The following is a 21,288-nucleotide window of genomic DNA, read 5'->3' on the forward strand; positions in this document are numbered from 1 at the left end:
TGCGCGGCGGAGGCCTCGTCAACCCCCATTACCCCCCCCCATTACACCCCATTAAACCCCATTAAACCCCATTGGGACCCCATTATAACCCCATTAAACCCCATTGAACCCCATTATAACCCCATTAAACCCCATTATAACCCCATTAAACCCCATTAAACCCCTTTTCCCATCCCATAACCACCTGCGCATCCAATGTGGAGAAGTAGTGCGCGGCGGAGGCCTCGTCACCCAGGTCGGGCCTGGCGCAGGCCGGACACACGAGGTCCCGCACGCGGCGCTCCCGCACGCCCACCGTGAAGTGGAGCCGGAAGCACTCCGGGCACAGCCAGCACTGACAGCCCGTCAGTACCTGAGCCTGGGACACCAAGGAGGGGGGTTAGGGGGTGGATATGGGGTCTCTATGGGGCTCTATGGGGTCTCTATGGGGCGCTATGGGGTTTCTATGGGGCTCTATGGGGTCTCTATGGGGTTTCTATGCGGCTCTATAGGGATCTATGGGGTCTCTATGGGGTTTCTATGGGGTTTCTATGGGGCTCTATGCGGTCTCTATGGGTGTCTATGGGGTCACTATGGGGCTCTATGGGGCGGCTATAGGGCTCTATAGGGTCTCTATGGGGCTCTATCAGGGTGCTATGGGGGTTCTATGGGGCTCTATGGGGTCTCTATGGGTCTCCATGGGGGCTCTATGGGTCTCTATGGGGTCTCTATGGGGTCTCTATGGGTCTCTATGGGGTCTCTATGGGTCTCTGTGGGGGTCTATGGGGGCTCTATGGGGTCTCTATAGGGGTGTATGGGGTCTCTATGGGGGTCTATGGAGTCTCCATGGGTCTCTATGAGGGCTCTACGGGGTCTCTATGGGTCCCTATGGTCTCTCTATGGGGTCCCTATGGGTCTCTATGGCTCTCTATGGGTCTCTATGGGTCCCTATGGCTCCCTATGGCTCCCTATGGGTCCCCACCTGCTCCCTGGGCAGCGCGGTCCCGCACACGGCGCACTCGCAACGCAGCCTCCGCCTCAGCCCTATGGGTCCTTATGGGTCTCTATGGGGTCCCTATGGGTCCCTATGGGGTCCCTATGGGTCTCTATGGTTCCCTATGGGGTCTCTATGGGTCTCTATGGGTCCCCACCTGCTCCCTGGGCAGCGCGGTCCCGCACACGGCGCACTCGCAACGCAGCCTCCGGCGCAGCTCCTCGGGGTCCCGGCAGCTCCCCACGGCTTCCAGGAGCTCCCGTGGGGCGCGTGGGGCACGGCCCAGCCCCAGTTCTCGCCCCACGGCAACGAAGAGTTGGGCTCGGCCCCAGCTCGCAAGGCCCAGTTCGGCCAAGGCGCGGCGAATAAGGGTCTGGGGGGGGGGGAGACACACGTTGACCCACACATTGACCCACATTGACCCACACATTGAGCCACACTGACTCCCATTGACCCACACATTGACCCACATTGACTCCCATTGACCCACGTTGACCCACATTGACCCACATTGACTCCCACTGACCCCATTGACCCCATAGACCCACATTGACCCCACATTGACCCACATTGACCCACACATTGACCCACATTGACCCACATTGACCAACATTGACCCACGTTGACTCCCATTGACCCACATTGACCCATATTGACTCCCATTGACCCACATTGACCCATATTGACCCACGTTGACACACGTTGACCCACGTTGACATCCATTGACTCCCATTGACATCCATTGACTCCCATTGACCCACATTGACCCACACATTGACACACATTGACCCACATTGAGACACAGTGACCCACACATTGACTCACATTGACCCACACATTGACTCCCATTGACTCCCATTGACCCACATTGACTCACGTTGACTCACATTGACCCACATTGACCCACATGGACCCACATTGACCCACATTGACCCACACATTGACTCCCATTGACCCACATTGACTCCCATTGACCAACATTGACCCACATTGACCCACATTGACTCCCATTGACCAACATTGACCCACATTGACCCACACATTGACCCACATTGACCCACATTGACCCACGTTGACTCACATTGACTCCCATTGACCCCCATTGACCCATATTGACCCACATTGACTCACATTGACCCACATTGAGACACATTGACATCCGTTGACTCCCATTGACCCACATTGACCCACGTTGACCCACGTTGACTCCCATTGACCCACATTGACCCCCATTGACTCCCATTGACTCCCATTGACTCCCATTGACCCATTGACCCCCATTGACTCCCATTGACCCCCATTGACTCCCATTGACTCCCATTGACTCCCATTGACCCACATTGACCCACATTGACCCACATTGACTCCCATTGACTCCCATTGACCCCCATTGACCCCCATTGACCCCCACTGACTCCCATTGACCCCCATTGAGCCCCATTGACTCCCATTGACCCCCATTGACTCCCATTGACATCCATTGACTCCCATTGACCTCCATTGACTCTCATTGACCCACATTGAAACCCCATTGACCCCCATCGCCCCCCATTGACCCACATCAACTCCCATTGATTCCATTGACCCCCATTGACTCCCATTGACTCCCATTGACCCCCATTGACTCCCATTGACTCCCATTGACCCACATTGACTCCCATTGACCCCCATTGACCCCCATTGACTCCCATTAACCCCCATCACCTCCCATTGACTCCCATTGACCCCCATTGACTCCCATTGACCCCCATTGACTCCCATTGACTCCCATTGACCCCCATTGACCCCCATTGACCCCCATTGACTCCCATTGACCCCCATTGACTCCCATTGACCCCCATTGACCCCCATTGACTCCCATTGACCCCCATTGATCCCATTGACCCCCATTGACTCCCATCACCCCCCATTCACCCCCATCTCCCCCCCATTGATGCCATTGACCCCCATCGCCCCCATTGACTCCCATTGCCCCCCATTGCCCCCCATCTCCCCCCATGTCCTCACGTGCTCCTCGGCCTGTTCGAAATCCATGGGGTGGCTCCGTGCGTCCCAGAGGCGGTGCCGGAAGCCTCGGAGCCGTGGGGCCTGCAGTAGGGCCAGGGCCTGCCCCACATCGCCCCCGGCCTCCCGTAGGGCCCGCGCCGACGCCGCCCGCGCCCCATAGCCCAGGGAGGCCAAGGCCCGGAGCTGAGCATGGAAAAGGAAAGAAAGGGGGGGGGGGGGGGGACTTAGCCACGCCCCCTTTTCGGGGCTTAACCACGCCCCTTTCCCTTATATGGATAGGCAGGAGGCATGCCCCTATGCCCTTAGCCACGCCCCTTTCCCTTATATGGATAGCCAGGAGCCATGCCCTTTTCCCTTATATGGATAGGCAGGAGCCATGCCCTTTTCCCTTATATGGATAGACAGGAGCCACGCCCCTCTGCTCTTAGACACGCCCCTTTCCCTTATATGGATACTCAGGAGACACATCCCTTTCCCTTATATGGATACCCACGAGACACGCCCCTTTCCCTTATATGGATAGGCAGGAGACACATCCCCTCTGCTCTTAGCCACGTCCCTTTCCCTTATATGGATATCCAGTGGCCCTGCCCCTCTGCCCTTAGCCATACCCCTTTCCCTTATATGGACACCCAGGAGCCACGCCCCTCTGTCCTTAGCCACGCCCCTTTCCCTTATATGGATACCCAGGAGCCACGCTCTTTTCCCTTATATGGATACCCAGGAGACACGCCCCCTCTGCTCTTAGCCACGCCCCTTTCCCTTATATGGATACCCAGGAGACACGCCCCTTTCCCTTATATGGATACCCAGTGGCCACGCCCCTTTCCCTTATATGGATAGACAGGAGCCACGCCCCTCTGCTCTTAGCCACGCCCCTTTCCCTTATATGGATAGTCAGGTGCCCCGCCCCTTTCCCTTATATGGATAGGCAGGAGACACGCCCCCTCTGCCCTTAGCCACGCCCCTTTCCCTTATATGGACACCCGGAGACACGACCCCTCTGCCCTTAGCCACCCTTTCCCTTATATGGATACCCAGTGGCCACGCCCCTTTCCCTTATATGGACAGCCAGGAGCCACCCCCCTCTGCCCTTATATGGATACCCAGGAGACACGCCCCTTTCCCTTATATGGACAGACAGGAGCCACGCCCCCTCTGCTCTTAGCCACGCCCCTTTCCCTTATATGGATACCAAGAAGCCACGCCCCTTTCCCTTATATGGACACCCAAGAGACAACCCCCCCTCTCCCCTTAGCCACGCCGCTTTCCCTTATATGGATACCCAGGAGACACACCCCCTCAGCCCTTAGCCACGCCCCTTTCCCTTATAAGCATACCCAAGAGCCACGCCCCTTTCCCTTATATGGATAGCCAGGAGACACACCCCTTTCCCTTATATGGATAGACAGGAGCCACGGCCCTTTCCCTTATATGGACACCCAGGAGACACGCCCCTCCTCTGCTCTTAGCCACGCCCCTTCCCCTGATATGGATACTCAGGAGCCACGCTCTTTTCCCTTATATGGATACCCAGGAGACACGCCCCCTCTGCTCTTAGCCACGCCCCTTTCCCTTATATGGATACCCAGGAGACACGCCCCTTTCCCTTATATGGATACCCAGTGGCCACGCCCCTTTCCCTTATATGGATACACAGGTGCCACGCCCCTTTCCCTTATATGGACAGACAGGAGCCACGCCCCCTTCCTTATACAGACAGGAGCCACGCCCCTCTGCTCTTAGCCACACCCCTTTCCCTTATATGGATAGCCAGGAAACACACCCCTTTCCCTTATATAGACAGACAGGAGACACACCCCCTTTGCTCTTAGCCATGCCCCTTTCCCTTATATGGATACCCAGTGGCCACGCCCCTTTCCCTTATATGGACAGGAGACACGCCCCTCTGCTCTTAGCCACGCCCCTTTCCCTTATATGGATACCCAGGAGCCACGCCCCTTTCCCTTATATGGACAGGAGACACGCCCCTTTCCCTTATATGGATACACAGGACCCATGCCCCTCTGTCCTTAGCCATGCCCCTTTCCCTTATATGGATACTCAGGAGCCACGCCCCTTTCCCTTATATGGCTACCCAGGAGACACACCCCTCCTCGGCTCTTAGCCACGCCCCTTTCCCTGATATGGATAACCAGGAGACACACCCCTTTCCCTTATATGGATACCCAGGAGACACACACCTCCTCTGCTCTTAGCCACACCCCTTTCCCTTATATGGATAGCCAGGAGCCACACCCTTTTCCCTTATATGGATAGACAGGAGCCACGCCCCTCTCAGCTCTGCCTCCTTTCGACCTTATATGGACACCCAGGAGCCACGCCCCTTTCCCTTATATGGACAGGCAGTAGTGCCGCCCATCTGCTCTTAGCCACGCCCCTTTCCCTTATATGGATACCCAGGAGACACGCCCCTTTCCCTTATATGGACAGACAGGAGCCACGCCCCCTTTGCCCTTAGCCACGCCCCTTTCCCTTATATGGATACTCAGGAGCCACATCCCTTTCCCTTATATGGATACCCAGGAGCCATGCCCCTTTCCCTTATATGGACAGACAGGAGCCATGCCCCTTTCCCTTATATGGATACCCAGGAGACACACCCCCTCTGCTCTTAGCCACGCCCCTTTCCCTTATATGGATACACAGGAGACACGCCCCCTGCCCTTAGCCACGCCCCTTTCCCTTATATGGATACCAAGAAGCCACGCCCCTTTCCCTTATACGGATACCCAGGAGACACGCCCCTTTCCCTTATATGGACAGCCAGGAGCCACGCCCCTCTGCCCTTAGCCACGCCCCTTTCCCTTATATGGATAGCCGGTGCCACGCCCCTTTCCCTTATATGGACAGCCAGGAGCCACGCCCCTCTGCCCTTATATGGATACCCAGGAGCCACGTCCCTTTCCCTTATATGGCTAACCATTAGCCCCCCCCCCCTTTCCCTTATATGGGTAACCATTAGCCCCCCCCCATTACCCTTATTAGACACCCCTTAACCCCTCCCCTTTGCCCTTATATGCACACCCATTAGCCCCATCCCCTCTCCTTAGCCCCTCCCCTTTCCTTTATATGGATACCCCTTAGGCTCCCACCCTTTTTGCCTTATATGGATACCCCTTAGCCCCTCCCCTTTCCCCCTCCCCTTCTCCCTCATTGGCTGCCCATTAGCCCCTCCCCTTCTTGGCTCTTACCCCTTCCCCTTTACCCTTATTTGCATACCCTTGGGCCCCTCCCCTTCTCCCCCTTAGCCCCTCCCCTTCTCCCTCATTGGCCGCCCATTAGCCCCTCCCCTTCTGCCTTATATGGACACCCATTCCCCCCCCCCTTAGCCCCTCCCCTTCTCCCTCATTGGCTACCCATTAACCCCTCCCTTTTTGCCTTATATGAACACCCATTCCCTCTTAGCCCCTCCCCTTCTCCCCCATTGGCTACCCATTAACCCCTCCCTTTTTGCCTTATATGGACACCCATTCTCCCCCCCTTCTCCCCCATTGGCCGCCCATTAACCCCTCCCTTTTTGCCTTATATGGACACCCATCCCCACCCCTTAGCCCCTCCCATTCTCCCTCATTGGCTACCCATTAACCCCTCCCTTTCTCCCTTACATGGACAACCATTACCCCCCCTTAGCCCCTCCTCTTCTCCCTCATTGGCTACCCATTAACCCCTCCCTTTCTCCCTTACATGGACAACCATTACCCCCCCTTAGCCCCTCCTCTTCTCCCTCATTGGCTACCCATTAACCCCTCCCTTTCTCCCTTATATGGACACCCATTCCCCCCCCCTTAGCCCCCCCCCTTCTCCCCCATTGTCTGCCCCTTAGCTCCTCCCTTTCTCCCTTATATGGACACCCATTCCCCCCCCCCGCTTAGCCCCTCCCTTTCGCCCCCATTGGCAGCCCATTAGCCCCTCCCCTTCTGCCTTATATGGACACCCATTCCCCCCCTTAGCCCCTTCTTCCTCATTGGCTGCCCATTAGCCCCTCCCCTTCTCCCTTATATGGACACCCATTCCCCCCCTTACCCCCTCCCCTTCTCCCCCATTTGCTACCCATTAACCCCTCTTTTTTTGCCTTATATGGACACCCATTCCCCACCCCCTTCTCCCTCATTGGCTGCCCATTAACCCCTCCCTTTTTGCCTTATATAGACACCCATTCCCCCCTTAGCCCCTCCCCTTTTCCCCCTTGGCTACCCATTAACCCCTCCCTTTTTGCCTTATATGGACACCCATTCCCCCCCCCTTCTCCCTCATTGGCTGCCCATTAACCCCTCCCTTTTTGCCTTATATGGACACCCATCCCCCCCCCCCTAGCCCCTCCCCTTCTCCCCCATTGGCCCCCCCTTAGCTCCTCCCCTTCTCCCCCATTGGCCCCCCCCCTTAGCCCCTCCCCTTCATCCCCATTGGCCCCCCCTTACCCCCTCCCCTTCTCCCCCATTGGCCCCCCTTAGCCCCTCCCCTTCTCCCCCATTGCCCCCCCCTTAGCCCCTCCCCTTCATCCCCATTGGCCCCCCCTTACCCCCTCCCCTTCTCCCCCATTGGCCCCCCTTAGCCCCTCCCCTTCTCCCCCAGCCCCTCCCCTTCTCCCCCATTGGCCCCCCTTACCCCCTCCCCTTCATCCCCATTGGCCGCCCCTTACCCCCTCCCCGTCTCCCCCATTGGCCCCCCCTTAGCTCCTCCCCTTCTCCCCCATTGGCCCCCATTAGCCCCTCCCCTTCTCCCCCATTGTCCGCCCATTAGCCCCTCCCCTTCTCCCCCATTGGCCCCCATTAGCCCCTCCCCTTCTCCCTCATTGGCTGCCCCTTAGCTCCTCCCCTTCTCACCTGCATCCGCCTGCGCCCCAGGCAGGCCCGCAGCGCCCCCTCCGCCTGCCCCATAGCTCGGGCCCAGCCCCACGCCGCCTCCTGCAGGGACAGGGCCCCCAAGGGACCCCCGGGCTCCGGAGCCCCACGGAGCCCCACGGCGGAGGCCAGGAGCCACAGAAGCCGGGGGGAAGCAGGGGGGGGGAATGGGAGAGGGGAGCCACCGAGCTCGGAGGCCTGGGGGGAGAGAGACAGGGACACATAGGGACCCACAGAGACCCATAGGGACACATAGAGACCCCATAGAGACCCCATAGGGACCCCATAGAGGACCCCATAGAGACCCATAGGGAGCCATAGGGACCCATAGGGACACATAGGGAACCCATAGAGCCCCCATAATGGGCCCATAGAGGCCCATAGGGAACCATAGAGACCCATAGGGACACATAGAAACCCCATAGAGACCCATAGAGACCCCATAATGGCCCATAGAGGCCCATAGGAACCCCATAGAGACCCCACAGAGACCCATAGAGACCCACAGGGAACCCATAGGAAGCCATAGGGACCCACACAGGCCCATAGAGACCCCATAGGGACCCACTGAAAGCCACAGAGACCCCATAGGGACCCCATAGAGACCCCATAGAGACCCATAAAGACCCATAGGGACCCCATAGGGACTCCAGAGACCCATAGAGAATCCAATAGAGACCCCATAGAGACCCATAGGGACCCACAGAGACCCCATACGGACCCACAGAGACCCCATACAGACCCATAAGGACCCATTGGCTGCCGTGCCACGCACACGTAGACCCCATAGACCCCATAGACCCCAACAGACCCCAATAGACATAGACCCCAATAGACCCCAATAGTCCCCATAGACCCCAACAGACCCCAATAGACCCCATAGACCCCAATAGACCCCTATAGACCCCATAGACCCCATAGCGCCCCCCATAGCGACTCACAGGCCACGTGCAGCTCGAGGCTGCGGTTGTGGCTGCCGTGCCGGTTCTCGGCCACGCACACGTAGACCCCATAGACCCCATAGACCCCAATAGACCCCATAGACCCCATAGACCCCAATAGACCCCAATAGACCCCATAGACCCCAATAGACCCCATAGACCCCAATAGATCCCCATAGACCCTCCATTGACCACCCCATAGACCCCATAGCGCCCCCCATGGTGACTCACAGGCCACGTGCAGCTCGAGGCTGCGGTTGTGGCTGCCGTGCCGGTTCTCGGCTACGCACACGTAGACCCCATAGACCCCATAGACCCCATAGACCCCCATAGACCCTCCATTGACCACCCCATAGACCCCATAGACCCCATAGACCCCAATAGACCCCATAGACCCCAATAGACCCCATAGACCCCAATAGACCCCATAGACCCCCATAGACCCCGTAGACTCCAATAGACCCCAATAGACCCCATAGACCCCATAGACCCCAATAGACCCCATAGACCCCAATAGACCCCATAGACCCCAATAGACCCCAATAGACCCCATAGACCCCATAGACCCCAATAGACCCCAATAGACCCCCATAGACCCCAATAGACCCCATAGACCCCATAGACCCCAATAGACCCCAATAGACCCCAATAGACCCCATAGACCCCAATAGACCCCCATAGACCCCAATAGACCCCAATAGACCCCAATAGACCCCCATAGACCCCATAGACCCCAATAGACCCAATAGACCCCAATAGACCCCATAGACCCCAATAGACTCCAATAGACCCCAATAGACCCCATAGACCCTCCATTGACCACCCCATAGACCCCATAGCGCCCCCCATGGTGACTCACAGGCCACGTGCAGCTCGAGGCTGCGGTTGTGGCTGCCGTGCCGGTTCTCGGCCACGCACACGTAGACCCCATAGACCCCATAGACCCCAATAGACCCCATAGACCCTCCATTGACCACCCCATAGACCCCATAGACCCCATAGACCCTCCATTGACCACCCCATAGACCCCATAGCGCCCCCCATGGTGACTCACAGGCCACGTGCAGCTCGAGGCTGCGGTTGTGGCTGCCGTGCCGGTTCTCGGCCATGCACACGTAGACCCCATAGACCCCATAGACCCCCATAGACCCTCCATTGACCACCCCATAGACCCCATAGACCCCATAGACCCAATAGACCCCATAGACCCCTCCATTGACCACCCCATAGCGCCCCCCATGGTGACTCACAGGCCACGTGCAGCTCGAGGCTGCGGTTGTGGCTGCCGTGCCGGTTCTCGGCCACGCACACGTAGGTGCCGGCATCGTCGGGGGCCAGGTGGGGCAGGGGCAGCTCGAGGCGCTCGGCCCCCGGCTCCTCCCTCAACAAGGCCGCCCCACGGAACCACGAGAGCAACGGCGCCGGCCGCCCCTCGGCAACGCACGCCAGCGCCGCCGCCGAGCCCTCCAAGGCCTCCGGGGGGCCCTCCACCGACAGCACCTGTGGGGGGACTTGGGGGGGGACACACATGGACATGCAATGGGGTGAGATGAAAGTGAGGGGAAATCGACACGAAACGCAAGGGAATTGACACAAAATGCAAGGGAATCGACCCAAAACGCAAGGAAATCGACACAAAATGCAAGGAAATCGACCCAAAATGCAAGGAAATCGACCGAAAGCACAAGGGAATTGACACAAAATGCAAGGGAATCGACACAAAACGCAAGGGAATTGACACAAAACGCAAGGGAATCGACCCGAAACGCAAGGAAATTGACCCAAAATGCAAGGAAATCGACCCAAAACTCACGGAAATAGACAAAATCTCAGGGAAATTGACACAAAACGCAAGGAAATTGACCCAAAATGCAAGGAAATCGACCCAAAATTCAAGGAAATTGACACAACCTCAGGGGAATTGACACAAAACTGACGGAAATCGACAAAACTCATGGAAATAGACAAAAAACTCAACGAAGTTGACCTAAAACTCAACGAAGATGACCTAAAACTCAACGAAGTTGACCCAAGACTCAACGAAGATGACCTAAAAGTCAACGAAGTTGACCCAAAACTCAACGAAGTTGACCCAAACCTCAATGAAGATAGCCTAAAACTCAACAATTGACCCAAAACCCAACGAAATTGACCCAAACCTCAACGAAGATGACCCAAAATTCAAGGAAGATGACCTAAAACTCAATGAAATTGACCCAAATCTCAACGAAATTGACCTAAAACTCAACGAAGATGACTGAAAACTCAATGATATTGACCCAAAACTCAACGAAGATGACCTAAAACTCAACAAAATTTACCCAAAACCCAACGAAATTGACCCAAACCTCAACGAAATTGACCCAAAACTCAACGAAATTGACCCAAACCTCAACGAAGATGACCCAAAACTCAACGAAGATGACCTAAAACTCAACGAAATTTACGCAAAACTCAACGAAGATGACCTAAAACTGAACAAAATTTACCCAAAACCCAACGAAATTGACCCAAAACTCAACAAAATTGACTTAAAACTCAACGAAGTTGACTTAAACTCAACGGTTGACCCAAACCTCAACGAAGATGACCCAAAACTCAACAAAATTGACCCAAAACCCAACGAAATTGACCCAAACCTCAATGAAATCGCCCCCCATCGCCCCCCCCATAGCCCACCCCATATCTCACAGTGCACATCGAGCGCCACGGAGGCCTGGAAGGCCAAGGAGCTGTTGTCGAAGTCCACGCGGCAGCGGAGGCGGCGCCCGTCGTCGTGGCGTCGGGGCCGGAAGCGGAGCAGGGCCAGGAGGGAGGCGTCGCCGTGGGCGTCGAGGCGGGATTCCCGTTGGGAAAGGTCGGGAAGCTCGTGGGTCCCGTCCCAGGAGATGTGGGGCAGGAGGTGGGGGCAGTTGTCCGGCACGCGGCACCGAAACTCCGCCATGCGCCCGGCTACCAGAGCCGGGGGGAGCTCGAGGGTGGGTTCCTCTGTGGGGTGGGGAGTGTGGGGTGGGGGATGTGGGGCGGAAGGGGGGGAGATGGGGGGTGATGGGGGGGAGATGGGGGGGATGGGGTGGGGATGGGGTACACATAATGGTACCCAAAGCACCCAGCACCCCATAGTGGCACCCAGCACCCCCATAATGCCCCCCATCAGCCCCACACCGCCCCCCATCACCCCCATAAGGACCCCCATCGCCCCCATAACGCCCCCCACCACCCCCATACCGCCCCCCATCACTCCCATACCACCCCCCATCACCCCCATACCACCCCCCATCACCCCCATACCGCCCCCCATCACCCCCATACCGCCCCCCATCACCCCCATAATGCCCTCCACCACCCCCATAACACCCCCCATCACCACCATACCGCCCCCCATCACCCCAATAGTGGTACCCATCACCCCCATACGGCCCCCCATCACCCCATACCACCCCCCATCGCCCCCATAATGACCCCCATCACCCCATAACACCCCCATCACCCCCATAATGCCCTCCACCACCCCCATACCGCCCCCCATCACCCCCATAAAGCCCCCCATCACCCCCATAACACCCCCCATCACCCCCATAATGCCCCCATCACCCCCATAACACCCCCCATCACCCCCATACCACCCCCCATCACTCCCATACCGCCCCCCATCACCCCCATACCGCCCCCCATCACCCCCATAACACCCCCCATACCACCCCCCATCACCCCCATAATGCCCCCCACCACCCCCATACCACCCCCCACCACCCCAATAATGGTACCCCCCCCATCACCCCCATAATCCCTCCCCACCCCCCCATCCCCCATACCCAACACACGGAGGTCAGCATGCTCGGCGAAGCTGTACTGGTTGTAGCCCCCCAAGTCCCCCCGGAAGTAATAACGACCGCTCAACTCGGGCCCTATGGGGGGCCCCAACAACAAGGAGCAGTCGCGACGATTGGGGTCCCCCAAAAGCATCGCCCTCCCTTCGAAGCTCTCGTGAACGGGGCCCCCCCGAGAACGGGCTACGACGGGGGGGTAATGTTTGGGGTACGGGCTCCCGAAGTACCAAAGGCCGTGGATGGAAGCGGGGCGAAGCTCTTCGGGGTAGCCGAAACGACACGGGATGGAGACGCAGGTGCCAGAGAGGGAGGAGAGGGACGGGGGCATCCAGGCGGCCCAGGGAGAGGCGGGGGTGCCTAGGGAAGGGAGGTATTAGGGGGAATAATGGGGTTATTAGGGGTAATAATGGGGTTATTAGGGGTAATAATGGGGTTATTAGGGGTATTAATGGGGTTATTAGGGCTAATAATGGAGTTATTACGGGTAATAATGGGTTTGGGGTGTTTATTAGGGGTAATAATGGAGTTATTAGGGCTAATAATAGGTTTGGGGTGTTTATTAGGGGTAATAATGGAGTTATTAGGGGTTATTAATGGGGTTATTAGGGGTAATAATGGCGTTATTAGGGCTAATAATGGGTTTGGGGGGTTTATTAGGGGTAATAATGGAGTTATTAGGGGGAATAATGGCGTTATTAGGGGTAATAATGGCGTTATTAGGGTTATTAATGGGGTTATTAGGGGGAATAATGGGGTTATTAGGGCTAATAATGGGTTTGGGGTGTTTATTAGGGGTAAAAGTGGAGTTATTAGGGGTAATAATGGGTTTGGGGGGTTTATTAGGAGTAATAATGGGGTTATTAGGGGTAATAATGGCGTTATTAGGGTTATTAATGGGGTTATTAGGGGTAATAATGGGGTTATTAGGGGTAATAATGGGGTTATTAGGGGTAATAATGGAGTTATTAGGGGTAATAATGGGGTTATTAGGGGTAATAATGGAGTTATTAGGGGTAATAATGGGTTTGGAGCGTTTATTTGGGCTAATAATAGGATTATTCGGGCTAATAATAGAGTTATTCAGGTTAATAATGGGGTTATTAGGGGTAATAATGGGTTTGGGGGGTTTATTAGGGGTAATAATAGGATTATTAGGGGTATTAATGGGGTTATTAGGGCTAGTAATGGGGTTATTAGGGGTAATAATGGGGTTATTAGGGGTAATAATGCTTTTATTAGGGTAATAATGGGGTTATTAGGGGTAATAATGGGATTTGAAGGTTTATTAGGGCTAAGAATGGAATTATTAGGGCTAATAATAGAGTTATTAGGGTATTAATGGGGTTATTAGGGCGAATAATGGGGTTATTGGGGGGTTATTAGGGGTAATAATGGGGTTATTAGGGGGAATAATGGGGGTTTATTAGGGCTAAGAATGGAATTATTAGCAGTAATAATAGAGTTATTGGGGGTATTAATGGATTTTGGAGATTATTAGGGTTAATAATGGGGTTATTATGGCTAATAATGGGGTTATTGGGGGTAATAATGGGGTTATTAGGGCTAATAATGGGATTTGGGGGTTTATTAGGGGTTAAGGGGTAATGGGGTTTATTAGGGCTTATTAGGGTAATAATAATAGGGTTATTAATGGGGTTATTAGGGGTAATATTAATTGGGGTTATTAGGGCTAATAATGGGATTTGGGGTTATTAGGGGCTAATAATAGAGTTATTAATAATGGGGTTATTATTAATGGGATTATTAGCGGTAATAATGGGGTTATTGGGGTAATAATGGGGTTATTATAATAATGGGTTATTATAATGGGGTTATTAGGGCTAATAATGGAGTTATTAGGGTTAATAATGCCGTTATTAGGGCTAATAATGGAGTTATTAGGGCTAATAACGGAATTATTAGGGCTAATAATAGGTTATTAGGGCTAATAATAATTAAGGTCTAATTAGTTAGGGGTAATAATGGGGTTGTTAGGGGCTAGTTTATTGGGGTTATTAGGGGTAATAATGGGGTTATTAGGGTTATTAATGGGGTTATTAGGGCTAATAATGGGGTTATTAGGGGTAATAATAGAGTTATTACAGGTAATAATGGGGTTATTGGGGGAATAATGGGGTTATTAGCGGGAATAATGGGGTCGGGGCGTTTATTAAGGGTAATAATAGGATTATTAGGGTTAATAATGGCGTTATTACAGCTATTAATGGGGTTATTAGGGCTAATAACGGGGTATTAGGGCTAACAATGGGGTTATTCCTGCTAATAAGGGGGTTTTGTGGCTAATAACGGGGTTTCAGGGCTAATAACGGGGTGTTTGGGGGTAATAACGGGGTTTGGGGTCTATTAACGGGGTTTTGGGGTTAATAACGGGGTTTTGGGTTCTATTAACGGGGTTTTGGGGTTAATAACGGGGTTTTGGGGTTGATAACGGGGTTTTGGGGTCTATTAACGGGGTTTTGGGGTTAATAACGGGGTTTTGGGGTTAATAACGGGGTTTTGGGTTAATAACGAGGTTTTGGGTCTATTAACGGGGTTTTGGGGTTAATAACGAGGTTTTGGGGTCTATTAACGGGGTTTTGGGGTTATTAACGGGGTTTTGGGTTCTATTAACGGGGTTTTGGGGGTTTTGGGTCTATTCGGGGTTTTGGGTCTATTAACGGGGTTTTGGGGTTAATAACGGGGTTTTGGGGTCTATTAACGGGGTTTTGGGTCTATTAACGGGGTTTTGGGGTTAATAACGGGGTTTTGGGGTCTATTAACGGGGTTTTGGGTCTATTAACGGGGTTTTGGGGTCTATTAACGGGGTTTTGGGGTTAATAACGAGGTTTTGGGGGGTTTTGGGGTCTATTACCGGGGTTTTGGGTCTATTAACGGGGTTTTGGGTCTATTAACGGGGTTTTGGGGTCTAATAACGGGGTTTTGGGGTTTATAACGGGGTTTTGGGGTTTATAACGGGGTTTTGGGTCTATTAACGGGGTTTTGGGTCTATTAACGGGGTTTTGGGGTCTATTAACGGGGTTTTGGGGTTAATAACGAGGTTTGGGGTTAATAACGGGGTTTTGGGTTAATAACGGGGTTTTGGAGTCTATTAACGGGGTTTTGGGGTTAATAACGGGGTTTTGGGTTCTATTAACGGGGTTTTGGGGTCTATTAACGGGGTTTTGGGGTTAACGGGGTTTTGGGGTTAATAACGGGGTTTTGGGTCTATTAACGGGGTTTTGGGTCTATTAACGGGGTTTTGGGGTTAATAACGGGGTTTTGGGTCTATTAACGGGGTTTTGGGGTTAATAACGGGGTTTTGGGGTTAATAACGGGGTTTTGGGGTTAATAACGGGGTTTTGGGTCTATTAACGGGGTTTTGGGGTCTATTAACGGGGTTTTGGGTCTGTTATGGGGGTTTTGGGTCTATTAACGAGGTTTTGGGTCTCTTAACGGGGTTTTGGGGTTAATAACGGGGTTTTGAGTCTCTTAACGGGGTTTTGGGTTAATAACGAGGTTTTGGGGTCTATTAACGGGATTTTGGGTCTATTAACGGGGTTTTGGGGTTAATAACGGGGTTTTGGGATTAATAACGGGGTTTTGGGGTCTATTAACGGGGTTTTGGGTCTATTAACGGGGTTTTGGGGTTAATAACGGGGTTTTAGGGTTAATAACTGGGTTTTGGGTCTATTAACGGGGTTTTGGGGTTAATAACGGGGTTTTGGGGTCTATTAACGGGGTTTTGGGGTTAATAACGGGGTTTGGGGGTCTATTAACGGGGTTTTGGGGTTAATAACGGGGTTTTGGGGTCTATTAACGGGGTTTTGGGGTTAATAACGGCGTTTTGGGTCTCTTAACGGGGTTTTGGGGGTCTATTAATGGGGTTTTGGGTCTATTAACGGGGTTTTGGGTCTATTAACGGGGTTTTGGGGTCACCTGGGGGCAGCAGCAGCAGCGCCGCGGGGAGGGCTGCGAGGAACGGCCACATGGGGGCGCTGTGGGGCGGAGGGGGAGCTATGGGGCACATCCCATAATACCCCTGCCCCACATCCATCCCATAACACCCCCCAGCCCCACATCCACCCTATAACTCCCCCTGCCCCACATCCACCCCATAACACCCCCTGCCCCACATCCACCCCCCTGCCCCACATCCACCCCATAACACCCCCCTGCCCCACATCCACCCCCCTGCCCCACATCCACCCCATAACACCCCCCTGCCCCACATCCACCCCCCTGCCCCACATCCACCCCCCTGCCCCACCTCCACCCCCCCAGCCCCACATCCACCCCATAACACCCCCAGCCCCACATCCACCCCATAACTCCCCCAGCCCCACATCCATCCCATAACTCCCCCTGCCCCACATCCACCCCATAACACCCCCCAGCCCCACACATCCACCCCCCCTGCCCCACATCCGCCCCATAACACCCCCTGCCCCACATCCACCCCATAACACCCCCCTGCCCCACATCCATCCCATAACACCCCCCTGCCCCACATCCACCCCATAACACCCCCTGCCCCACATCCACCCCATAACACCCCCCAGCCCCACATCCACCCCCCCTGCCCCACATCCACCCCATAACACCCCCCTGCCCCACATCCACCCCATAACACCCCACATCCCCACATCCACCCCCCTGCCCCACATCCACCCCATAACACCCCCCCTGCCCCACATCCACCCCATAACACCCCCCAGCCCCACATCCACCCCATAACACCCCCCCTGCCCCACATCCACCCCATAACACCCCCCAGCCCCACATCCACCCCATAACCCCCCCAGCCCCACATCCACCCCATAATAACACCCCCCTGCCCCCATCCACCCCATCCACCCCCCTGCCCCACATCATAACACCCCCCTGCCCCACATCCACCCCATAACTCCCCCTGCCCCACATCCACCCCCGTGCCCCACATCCACCCCATAACACCCCCCTGCCCCACATCCACCCCATAACAACCCCTGCCCCACATCCACGCCCTGCCCCACAGCCCCACATCCACCCCCCAGCCCCACATCCACCCCATAACACCCCACATCCACCCCATAACACCCCCCAGCCCCACATCCACCCCATAACACCCCCAGCCCCACATCCACCCCATAACACCCCCCCTGCCCCACATCCACCCCCCTGCCCCACATCCACCCCCCACCCCACATCCATCCCATAATACCCCCCCATTGATCCCATTGGTCCAACCCCAACCCTGGCTCTCCCCCCCCCCCCCCCCATGGGTCCTCCCACGCCCTAGGGGGCGCATTCCTCTCGCGCCGTTGCCCCTCCCACGGCCCCATAGAGGACAATGGGACCCTGTGTGTGCGCCCCCATAAGTGGGGGGACCCATGGGGGATCTATGGGGTCTATGGGGTCCATTGGGGTCTATGGGGCTCCATTGGGGTCTATGGGGTCTATGGGGCTCCACTGGGGTCTATGGGGCTCCATTGGGGTCTATGGGGCTCTATAGGGGTCTATGGGGCTCCATTGGGGTCTATGGGGTCCATTGGGGTCTATGGGGCTCTATTGGGGTCTATGGGGCTCCATTGGGGTCTATGGAGGTCTATTGGGGGTCTATGGGGTCTATGGGGCGCCATTGGGGTCTATGGGGCTCCATTGGGGTCTATGGGGATCTATTGGGGTCTATGGGGGTCTATGGGGTCTATGGGGTTCCATTGGGGTCTATGGGGCTCCATTGGGGTCTATGGGGCTCTATTGGGGTCTATGGGGGTCTATGGGGTCAATGGGGCTCTCTAGGGGTCTATGGGGCTCTATAGGGTCTATGGGGCTGCATTGGGGTCTATGGGGGTCTATGGGGTCTATGGGGTTCCATTGGGGTCTATGGGGGTCTATGGGGCTCTATTGGGGTCTATGGGGCTCCATTGGGGTCTATGGGGCTCTATAGTGGTCTATGGGGCTCTATGGGGCTCTATAGGGGTCTATGGGGCTCTATTGGGGTCTATGGGGCTCTATGGGGTCTATGGGGCTCTATTGGGGTCTATGGGGCTCTATTGGGGTCTATGGGGTCTATGGGGCTCTATAGGGGTCTATGGGGTTCCAGTGGGGTCTATGGGGCTCTATAGGGGTCTATGGGGCTCCAGTGGGGTCTATGGGGCTCTACTGGGGTCTATGGGGCTCTATTGGGGTCTATGGGGGTCCATGGGGGTCTGTGGGCTCTATGGGGCTCCATTGGGGTCTATGGGGCTCTACTGGGGTCTATGGGGCTCCATGGGTTTCTATGGGTCTCTGTGGGTTTCTATGGGTCTCTATAGGGTCCCCATGGGTCTCTATGGGTCCCAATGGGTCTCTATGGGTCTCTATGGGTCCCAATGGGTCTCTATGGGGTCCCCATGGGTCTCTATGGGTCTCTATGGGTCTCCGCCCCCCTCCCCCCTCTGTGCCCCCCACATCCCAGGGGGGGGGGGGGGGGGGGGGAGGGGCGGTCCCAGCGGCGCCTGGCGCCGCCAGCGCGGCCACAAGGGGCCGTTTGTCCAACGTGATGACGTCACCGGGGGACGTAAAGGGGGGGGGAACATCTGGGGCTGTGGGGGGCGGGGGGGGGGTCCCATGGAGTCAAGGGGGGACCCATAGGGGTCTATGGGGGGGACACAGAGGGAGCTATAGGGCTTCCATAGGGGTCTATGGGGCAGCTATAGGGAGCTATGGGGCAGCCATAGGGAGCTATAGGGCAGCCATAGGGAGCTATGGGGCAGGCATAGGGGTCTATGGGGCAGCCATAGGGAGCTATGGGGCAGCCATAGGGAGCTATGGGGCAGGCATAGGGGTCTATGGGGCAGCCATAGGGGTCTATGGGGCAGCCATAGATAGGGGTCTATGGGGCAGCCATAGGGAGCTATAGGGCAGCCATAGGGAGCTATGGGGCACCTATAGGGAGCTATAGGGCTTCCATAGGGGTCTATGGGGCAGCCATAGGGGTCTATGGGGCAGCTATAGGGAGCTATGGGGCACCTATAGGGAGCTATAGGGCTTCCATAGGGGTCTATGGGGCAGCTATAGGGAGCTATAGGGCAGCCATAGGGCTCAATGGGACACCCATAGGGATCAATGGGGCACCCATAGGGATCAATGGGGCACCCATAGGGCTCTATAGGGCACCCATAGGGATCAATGGGGCACCCATATCAATGGGGCACCCATAGGGCTCTATAGGGCACCCATAGGAATCAATGGGGCACCCATAGGGCTCAATGGGGCACCCATAGGGCTCTATAGGGCACCCATAGGGATCAATGGGGCACCCATAGGGCTCTATAGGGCACCCATAGGGATCAATGGGGCACCCATAGGGCTCTATGGGGCACCCATAGGGATCAATGGGGCACCCATAGGGATCAGTGGGGCACCCATAGGAATCAATGGGGCACCCATAGGATCAATGGGGCACCCATAGGGCTCAATGGGGCACCCATAGGGCTCTATAGGGCACCCATAGGAATCAATGGGGCACCCATAGGGATCAATGGGGCACCCATAGGGCTCAGTGGGGCACCCATAGGGCTCAATGGGGCACCCATAGGGATCAATGGGGCACCCATAGGGCTCTATAGGGCACCCATAGGGATCAATGGGGCACCCATAGGGATCAATGGGGCACCCATAGGGCTCAATGGGGCACCCATAGGAATCAATGGGGCACCCATAGGGCTCAATGGGGCACCCATAGGGATCAATGGGGTACCCATAGGGCTCAATGGGGCACCCATAGGGCTCAATGGGGCACCCATAGGGATCAGTGGGGCACCCATAGGGATCAATGGGGCACCCATGGACCTACCTCTGTGGGTCCGAGGCTCCGGGTGCTGAGTGTGGGGCGGGCACAAAGGGGGTTATAAAGGGGGGAGGGGAGGGACCAAGGGGCGGGGTCAAGTTGGGGGGCGGAGCCATCGGGGCCCATCCGGAACTCGGGGCCCCCCCCTGGGGACCCCCACCTGCATGGGAGTGGGGCAGTGTGGAGCCTATGGAGCCCCATAGAGCCCTATGGAGCCCCATTGATCCCTATGGGTGCCCCACTGATCCCTATGGGTGCCCCACTGATCCCTATGGGTGCCCCATTGATCCCTATGGGTGCCCCACTGATCCCTATGGGTGCCCCATGAGCCCTATGGGTGCCCTTTGGGTGAGCCCTATGGGTGCCCCATTGATCCCTATGGGTGCCCCATGCCCTATCCCTATGGGTGCCCCGTAGAGCCCTATGGGAGCCCCATTGTCCCTATGGGTGCCCCATTGATCCCTATGGGTGCCCCATTGATCCCTATGGGTGCCCCATTGATCCCTATGGGTGCCCTATAGAGCCCTATGGGTGCCCCATTGATCCCTATGGGTGCCCTATAGAGCCCTATGGGTGCCTCATTGATCCCTATGGAGCCCCATAGAGCCCTATGGGTGCCCCACTGAGCCCTATGGGTGCCCCACTGATCCCTATTTGTGCCCCATTGAGCCCTATGGGTGCCCCATGGCCCCACAGAGCCCATCCCCATTCCCTATGGGTGCCCTATAGAGCCCTATGGGTGCCCCACTGATCCCTATGGGTGCCCCATTGATCCCTATGGAGCCCCATTGAGCCCTATGGGTGCCCCATTGTTCCCTATGGGTGCCCCACTGGTCCCTATGGGTGCCCCACTGAGCCCTAT

The 21,288-nt window shown here is 55.8% G+C and overlaps 1 protein-coding gene across 1 annotated transcript; it reads right to left on the reverse strand.

Moving 5' to 3' along the window:
* Positions 1-1,106: 1,106 nt before the first annotated feature.
* LOC134175499 (Schwann cell myelin protein-like) lies at positions 1,107-20,452 on the reverse strand. The gene is made up of 8 exons (XM_062641542.1): positions 20,433-20,452; positions 16,553-16,611; positions 12,602-12,973; positions 11,478-11,774; positions 10,041-10,297; positions 7,828-8,043; positions 2,981-3,163; positions 1,107-1,346 (listed from the first exon to the last, which is right to left on the reverse strand). The coding sequence occupies exons 2-8, from the start codon at positions 16,602-16,604 to the stop codon at positions 1,107-1,109; spliced, it is 1,617 nt and encodes a 538-aa protein (XP_062497526.1). The 5' UTR covers positions 16,605-16,611; positions 20,433-20,452.
* Positions 20,453-21,288: the final 836 nt, after the last annotated feature.

The sequence above is a fragment of the Pezoporus occidentalis genome, unplaced genomic scaffold, assembly GCF_034315485.1.
Source record: "Pezoporus occidentalis ecotype Australia unplaced genomic scaffold, CSIRO_AGI_Poc_V1 ctg686, whole genome shotgun sequence".
NCBI lineage: Eukaryota > Metazoa > Chordata > Aves > Psittaciformes > Psittacidae > Pezoporus > Pezoporus occidentalis.

Coding starts and splice junctions, on each gene's coding strand:
- LOC134175499 (XM_062641542.1), bottom strand. CDS start 16,604: ATGTGGCCGTTCCTCGCAGCCCTCCCCGCGGCGCTGCTGCTGCTGCCC. Junction 12,974..16,552: donor GCTGCTGCTGCTGCCCCCAG/GTGACCCCAAAA, acceptor TCCCTTCCCTAG/GCACCCCCGCCTCTCCCTGG. Junction 1,347..2,980: donor TCGAACAGGCCGAGGAGCAC/GTGAGGACATGG, acceptor CCCCCCCCCCAG/ACCCTTATTCGCCGCGCCTT.